This window comes from Centrocercus urophasianus, unplaced genomic scaffold (genome assembly GCF_019232065.1).
Source record: "Centrocercus urophasianus isolate 14NV4802_14NV808 unplaced genomic scaffold, USGS_Curo_1.0 seq_11, whole genome shotgun sequence".
Taxonomy (NCBI): domain Eukaryota; kingdom Metazoa; phylum Chordata; class Aves; order Galliformes; family Phasianidae; genus Centrocercus; species Centrocercus urophasianus.
The window spans coordinates 32774895-32783262 of record NW_024884253.1 but is presented as its reverse complement, the minus strand read 5'-3'; the positions used below and the strand labels follow the sequence as shown (position 1 = coordinate 32783262).

General features: G+C 40.8%; 1 protein-coding gene across 1 annotated transcript in view; it reads left to right on the top strand.

The window, feature by feature from the left end:
* Positions 1 to 462: 462 nt before the first annotated feature.
* DNAJC5B (DnaJ heat shock protein family (Hsp40) member C5 beta) overlaps positions 463 to 8368 on the top strand; it is a 12426-nt gene continuing 4520 nt past the window's right edge. Inside the window, exons 1-3 of the mRNA XM_042835535.1 lie at positions 463 to 545; positions 3074 to 3287; positions 7240 to 7414. Coding sequence (XP_042691469.1) covers positions 463 to 545; positions 3074 to 3287; positions 7240 to 7414 — 472 coding nt within the window. The remainder of the gene's footprint in view (positions 546 to 3073; positions 3288 to 7239; positions 7415 to 8368) is intronic.

Genomic DNA, 8368 nt, shown 5'->3' with positions numbered 1-8368 from the left:
GAATCCTCTTAGTCAGGAACAATTCCAGTCTGTGCACGCAATAAGAGGCTGCTTTACTCCAGAGAAAAATCTCATGTTGCCATGCTGTGGATAAGTCCATACTGATGGATCCTTTCTTGCATGTGAGTGCGATTGCCAGATAAAAGTCCAGCTAGCATGCTAGTGTTCTCCATTTTCAGAGCTAACAAGTTGGTTTTGAACACAAAGGCTCCAAATGGGCATGGTATTCCTGCCACCATTGCAGTAGCGATGAGATGATGCTGAGAAGCACTTTCTTTGCTAAAGATCCCATTTAATACTTCATCAAATTGCTTTCAGGAGTTCTCTCTATTCTCTGTAGCCAGAGTTGTAGCTCACACAACATCACTTTTTTTTCCAAGCTCTACACTCCTTGCTGTGCTGTGATCATTTTAAAACAACCTCCACCTGTATGAAGACCTGAGTATTACTTAGCAATTTTCCATGGCTTTTGCAGCTAATGTTCAAGTCCGCCTGCACACAGTCCCTGTGGACACAATTCCACTTCTTTGTTCTCTTGAGAGAAAGTGAGGCTCTCCATACTCTATGCTTTTCTGACAATCACTATTCTTTCTTCTTCTCACAAATTCCCGTGTAAAATGCAGAATCCCATTTGTCGGGAAACATTCCAGTGTGTTCGCAATAAGGCATTCTGCTTCTCTCCAGTAAAAAATTACTCATTTTGCCATTCAATGGAGAGTCTCATTTTGATCAATCTTTGATCCTTGCTGTCCAACCAATTCCTTTTCCAGAAAATGGTCTTTCCATCAAATTTTGTTTCTCTGATTTGGAGGCTTAGATGTGGTGTGGGACACTGTCAGATGTTTTTCACAAGTCCAAGTAGATGATGTGAGTTTCTCCTCCTCCATCCATCAGCACTGTAACCCTGTCATAGAAGACAATTTCTTGTAGTTCTTGTCCTCACTCTTTCTGTTTTTTGGGCTGAACTTAATGGAGTTCTTTCTCTCATTCATGAGAATTACACGTGCAGCATATAGATCTCTGTCCCACTACTAAATTATCACTGATTATTTTATGTTATCTTCATGTGTGGAGAGCTGTTTCATTATTGTAATATTTTTAGTGAGTTTTCCCAAAACTGAAGAATATGTCTCCTGTTTTATTAACAGTACTTTGTTGAATGCTGTTAACATTATAAAGCAGTACTAAGCTATAGCAGCATGCAACTAGCATATTTTTCACTCTTTGAAGTTACATAGAGTTCAAATTATTATTTTTATGAGATCTGAGGGGATATGAAGAGGGCAGAAGAGGTCTTTGGGTCTGTTAGTTTTTTGGAGAATGGCCAGAGATTGATTGCCTGATCCTTCTAGCCAATCATGAGTTTTGAGAGCAATGTGTCTCCTATTTTTCATTATAATTGCTAGGTTTTGTTTTCAGCTAAGAAAAGGAATAGATTGCATAAGCTACTTAAATACTTGGATGGTACATTATGTCATTAGTCATGCAAGAATTAACTTGTTTCTCCAGTTTTCCTATTCCACTTTTTTATTACGTTTAAGGTACCGTATGCACAGTATATTAAATCTGGCTGAACATGAGCTTATTTATTTTATTAGAGATATGTTTAAGGCGTTGCTATGATCTATGAGAAGATTATTTGAGTTCAGTGTACAGAACTGGAGAGACTGTTGGCAGAGGCTAATCCCAGGTTTATATCAGTCCTGATATCACTAAAATGTCTCCAAGACATGAACTTGCATCAAGAGCAAAGCAGTAGCATTTTACCAGGTGAATAATGTGTACTGAGACTTCATTAGAAAGTCAAGCAGTACCCCTCTCAGAGGATAGATTTATTAAAGTAAATGTGGGCACACAGCCTTCGTATCACAATTTATTTACTTATTTACTTTCTCATTAATTCGTTGATTTGTTTGTTTGTTTTGGCATAATGGGCAGGAAGCACTCAGAAAGGACGTTCACAAAATATCCCATTAACTGGGCTTAGGGGAGGATGGCGGAAGGGAACACACTACTCAATCGCTTTTAATGCCACTAGAGGTCAGCACTAGTCATTAAATAAAGGTGCTGGGAAAATCTTATTGCCACTGCTTCAAAGGGAACGGAGATTTTCGACGAGATACACGTCTGTGCTTGTTCTGCAGGTACATGTGAGCTCACACTGCTCCAGCGTGCTTGGAAGCCAACCTTCCTTTCTCCAAAGCTGCATGTCCCCAGTGTTATTTGTGAACCTATGGTCCTGTGCTGCTGCTTACAAGTTGTAGCTGTACTTAGATGCCATAGCAATGAGTGCAGTCAGAGAAAAGCGACAGCACTGAGCTCTGTCCCAGCAAAGGCCTGAGCAGCACAGACAGCCCAAAGCAGTCAGCAGTCAGCTTCTGCTGTACTGTTTCTGAAATGGGGCACTGGCAAATTAGGCCCAAAGGCAGGCATCAGAAACTGGGGCTAATTCACTATGCCTTTCCATCATGTACTTCAGAAAGATGCTCTTTCAACTCCCTCATTTATTCTTCCTCATCACTGTCTAAGCCCCTGCAAACACAGATGTTGTTTACCAAATTTTAATATAGTTACTGTTGATAAACAATCAAACACTTGCTACAAAGATAATTTTGATGGGATAAACAATGTTTTTTTTAAAAAAACTTTCACAAAATATTTACCTTCGTTGAAACCTGCTAATGGATGCAAATCACCTGATAAATGTAGTGCAATGTAGCGCAACAAATGGTTGTGATTTATTATTATGCTAAAATCTATGCTTTCAGCATCTCTTCCTCAATGACCTTGGGAGCTGACTAAGTATCAAGGCACAACTGTCATGCTTAGTGTAAGCAGAACAACTCTTAAACAAATAAAGAAAAAAACACCTTTCATTTGCAGTGTCACTTTCCTTTCACTGAGTACTCTGCATGCATTAGATCTGGAAATAAGAAGGCCCAGGGTGAACACCGTGTTCAAAATAATTGAGTCTATTTGCAATGCTTTATTTGTATCTTTGTAAATAAACATATATGTACACACTACAGATTTTTTTTTCCTTAGTGGTTTTTTTTTTTTTTCCCTGTTTAAGAAAATTGGCCCTGAAATATCACCCTGACAAGAACCCTGACAATCCAGAGGCTGCCGAAAAATTTAAGGAGATTAACAATGCTCATGCAACACTGACTGATCTCTCCAAGAGAAACATATATGACAAGTATGGATCCTTGGGGCTCTACGTGGCAGAACAGTTCGGGGAGGAAAATGTTAACACGTATTTCATGCTCTCTAGCTGGTGGGCAAAGGTAAGCTGCTATTTTCTGTTGAAAAGTACTGCTATGCACACAGGTGCTTACATATACAAGGAATCCTTTGAAAAACATGGTATTTGATAGAGTAGGATCAGGATTTAAAATGCTAATAAAAGTGTAATTAAGCAATAATAAATATTGGAAAATAAAGAGTGGCAGATATACCATCAGCTCAGAAGAGAGCTAATATAAAATATCTTTTTCTTTCTAACTTGGTAAATAGTTGAATGCACATTTTGTAACACTTTCAGACATTAATTAGATTTGAATCTGGTGCTTCAGGTTAACTTTGACTTTCTTTTCTGTAATGACTAAATAAAAGTGACTCATTGTTCAAAAATGAGAAGGCCCACTTATGTGACAACCAGTTAATAAGTTATTACAGTACAAATATAGCTGTGTTCTTTGCTATATATAGCAGTCAGCATAAGTAAGCAATAATAATACATAACACTGTGGGATTATGGTGCCATATATGTGCCCTGTCAGTCTGTGGTGAGGGGGTGAGAGAAGGGATGTGGAAGAAGTGAGAACTGGGGAGTGGAATAAGAGATCAGGAAAAGAAGAGCATGATGCATCAAATGCTGATATATTGTTCAAGGGAAAACACATCACGGAGTGCTCTAGTGATAAGAGTTGCATTTGTGTGTTCTATTATGTCACTGTTGTCCCCCAGTGTTTCTGTATGTCAAATTCTGGTGTTTCAGCAGAAATGAGATGTTACAGAAATGTAACAAACCAGCATGCAAAATTCATGCTCTCCCTACCAGTTCCCAGAAACAAAATGACCAGAAAGCAAGGGCTCTGCTGGAACAAATGAAAAATGGTCTGAACTGCACGAAGCAAGCATGCTATAACAGCTCTGATCTGAGATCGGTGGAACACGCATTGTGTTCATGATGGATCAGGCCAGTGCTTCACCACTCTTTGCAACAGGGAGATCACTTTGCGCAGTTCTGTGGGTCTGGGAAGCCATAATTTGTACGTTGGATCATATGGAAATGTTTCAAATGCAAAAAAAATTCCCAACGTTGACATGACAGCCATACAGCTGGAGTGACCTCCTCAGAAGCTGCCTGGAGGCTGCCTACCTGCAGTTGCTGCAGCTAAATCCTTCTGCAGGCTGGACTCCCTCACTGCTGCTTTCTGTCACTGATGGATCCTTCCCTTTTCCCTTTGCTGTCCTTTCATACTCTTCTTCAACCTCTTTGTCACAGCTCTGGTGCCAGGAAGCATTCCCTCAGAGCTGAGAGAACAGCTGTATTGACTCCTCAAGCAGTCTTGATAAACAAGTTTTTCTTCACATCTAGATTTTATTTCCTCTTCTGCTTGCTGACTGTTAACAGATTTTATGAAGTGCAAGATCCTCTGTGGTTACCATATCAGGAACAGAAATAACTGCTTTGGCTTTGATTCATAAGAAGAGCAACAGAAACTGGAGAGAAACTAGTAAATCCCTAAGAGCTAAAGGAGTGTGTGGATAGATTGAAGGGAGCTATATCTTACAGATGAGAAGAGATACACTGAATATTCCAGAAAAATTTGTCATTGCTTCCTGGGTTTTAAGAATTCTGTGCAGAATACCCAGGAGAAATCCAAAATATGCAACACCTGAGAATTGTTACCAGCAGTCTCTCTGTCCCTCCTCCATCCCGAAAACTTGCCACCTCTAAAGCACAGACAGGTCATGAAATGTTTTTTTTTCTTTTTTTTCCAAACTGAGGTCACTATTCCTCATCTCTTTTTTTCTCATGTACAAATGCTGGGTCAGTTTCAGATTTTTGTAAGATCTATCAGAATATTATTGAAATCTGACTGTAGATGATTTCTGTACTTCTAATTTCTTCCATTCTGGTCTGAAGAAGGTAGAGGCAACATCTTTTGCTCCTTATCTTCTTCAACTACCAAAATTCCTGGTAAATCCTCTTCCCTATCACACTCACACTCAGAAAATCGGACAATCACAAGGAGGTGCATCATTAGAAATAAAAAAAATCAAATGAAAAGAGAAATGCAAAGTGAAAATTACTTTTTTGGAAGTGTCAGTCTTCTTAGCAGTCATATTAATCTTGGAACATACTAACATGAATAATGGGTGCTTGAACTGCTCATCCACTGGCAGGCAAAGGAGTTGTTCATTCAACTATTATAGCAAAAAGCAATTTTCCCTCTTCTGTGAAGACAGCTTATTGATCACATTAGAGTTCCTGATTTACCAACTATGATATTTTAAATTTAAAAAAAAAATTGAACATTTAAAGTACTGTTAATAAATTCAAGTATATATTTGGCTTTATACACATTCATTCTTTTTTTCATTCTGTCAGTTGTGCTGATTTTTTTCTCCGTTATGCCATAAATGTTAAACAGGTGTTTAACTTCTGTCAGGGATTCTGAGATTTCTAACAGTTTCAGATGTCAGATGGAAGGAAAACATTTTAAAACAGTATGTCTGAGTCCTTCTTGTCTTTTAAAGACATCTTGACCACTCTTTGTATATCTGTGAATGGAATGGATTATCATTGGCCTTGAGCCTGCAAACATATTAATAGTAAATATTATACATGTAATGATCTTATTACCTTCAAAGCTCAAGTTAATGCTGCCTGAGACATAACTGTTATTTACACAGCTTCATTGTCAAAGTTTGACAATACTCTGGAATCTGGGCTTTATTTCTTCTTCACCAGCATATTTATTTATGAACATAACTGCAAGAGCATGTAAGTCAAACTGTGTGTAGTAAAGGACAGCCTGGATACCTATAACACTAAAGCTCGGATATATCTTCAAGCTAACTCATGCATATCTGGTGTCCACAAAGGTGTTCTGTCTTTATACAAGCATATTCCACATATCAGCTGTAATTCCTCTTTCAGGAACGTCACTGGCTCTGCTTTTCTCTTATAATACTATGTCCATGAAGACATGTGGAGGCTTCCTCTTAACCACAAACACCTTGCACAGGTCTGGGCACATGCCTCGGAAAACCAGAAGTCAGTGCCATCCTACAGACTCCCCTCCTGCAGCCCCTGTCCCACCATCACCATGTGGCACTCAGTGGAGTAGTGGAGCACAAGTATTTGTGGAATTGTGCTGGAAACCCAGACAGTGACCTGATCTGCAGGAAGAAAACTGGCTGAGAGATCTGGCTGAGATCACTGCTCTCGGCTCTAGGAGCCATGCTGGCTCTGCTAAAGCCTTCACACTTCACACTTCACACCAGTGACGACAGTGATCCGGTCAATGCTGGTGAGAGCTTCTTGTTACCAAAGTTCCCAGATCAAGAACCCACAGCCCAAAAAGTCTAATTTAGGAGCTGTCACCTCTGCTCCTGCGCAGGCTAAATAGAAGAAAGAAATACCTCCAATGGGCAACTCAAGTCCTCCCAGGGCTGAATCACCCTCTGGAAGAGCTTTTAACTTTCCATCACCTAGGTGGGAAGCTCATGGAGACTACAGTCCTAATTTAGATGCCTTAGTTTAGTGCCTAAAGTTATGTGGGATGCATCTGGGTCTTTGCTTCTTTTTCTCTTGGCTTTGTTATTGACAAGAACCTGCCAGTAAATAAGCATTTGAGAAAAAGAGCTTGGGCAAATGAGTCATTTTTAAGATGGAAATGAGTCATTGTAAGGTGGGTGCGGTTTTGCATACTGCCTGGAGGTGTTTTCCGAGGGCCGCCAGCTGAAGACAGACTTTGAGGAGTTGGGCGTGCAGGGACCTGTTGGTTGGTGGCAGATGTGATCCTGAGCATCATATAGGAGCTGGTGGGTGAGGAGGGCTCTGGAAGGTCTGGTCCTTACTTAGGCCCATGTCCAGCTGCTGGACTCCTCGGAGTGCCAAGCATGTGGGAGCCTGAGCTCCTTCGATGAGCCTCTTTGCAGAGGCTGCCACAAGTTTCAGGAAGGTCACTGCTCATGGAGTTTTCCTTTCTGTCCTTAACCCAGGGTCTGTTTGCAGTCTGTGGCCTCCTGACAGGCTGCTACCTCTGCTGCTGCCTCTGCTGCTGCTTCAACTGCTGCTGTGGAAAGTGCAAACCCAAAGCACCCGAAGGGGAAGAACAGGAGTTCTTTGTGTCTCCAGAAGACTTGGAAGAGCAAATTAAGAACGACATGGAAAGAGGTGTGTGGCTTACTGTGCAGCAAAGCTGTTCAGAACCTGTAGGCCAGATGTTCTGCTTGTGATGTTCAGGCTGGCTCCAGACCTGGATGGAGATATGCCAGTTCTCTCCAGCTAACACCATGACCAGATGAACTTCTCAAGTTGCATGTTAATGAAAACCTAAATGTGGCACCAATAACTAAATATCTCCTTTAACTCCCATTAGACACAAACATTAGAAGTCTCAGGGCTCATCTGAAGAGTTGTTCACCCTCTAACCCACATGCCCCTGTTGTTTCATATCCTAGATCCTGCATGTATGCATCAGGCTCTGCCTGGGCGAGTGCTTGCCACATCTCACCTGCCTGAATTAGCACATCCACTTTTCATTCAGGTAAAATCCACTGCTTACTGACATGGGCCAACCCATTCAAGAAAAGGCTAAAGAAAAGAAGCAGAGCTTCCATCAGTGAGGTTGTGCAGCAGCCTAAGAATGGCTGAATGGGAACTGCCCCCTCTACCCCAAGCTGCTCTCTGTTTTCTGCACTGGTAGTAGCAATTATGCTGTCATTCACCAAGAGCCAAATCTTGGATACAATCCAGATAAAAACTAATCCTCTCTAAGAAGTGTGTTGCTCTCACCAATTTAACTCCCTGCTATGCTTTACACTAACAAAAACTCAAAGCACGGGCTTGAGGCAGCAGGACCCCTTCACTGCTTGTTGCTCTCTTTGCTTGGCTTCGATGCACACCCCAATCTACACCTGCAGGATTGGCTTTACCAAAAAATGGTGATGGTGATTTCCTATTTGGCACTAGTCATGGATTTTGATCCAAGAGCCCTATTCTCGTCTGTTGAAACAAGACAGAGTTTTGTCTGGCCAGTTTTGCCTTTGCTCAGTTGCAAATTTATATTAAGTATGATTAATGTTTTGTTTTGTTTTGTTTTGTTTTGTTTTGTTTTGTTTTGTTTTG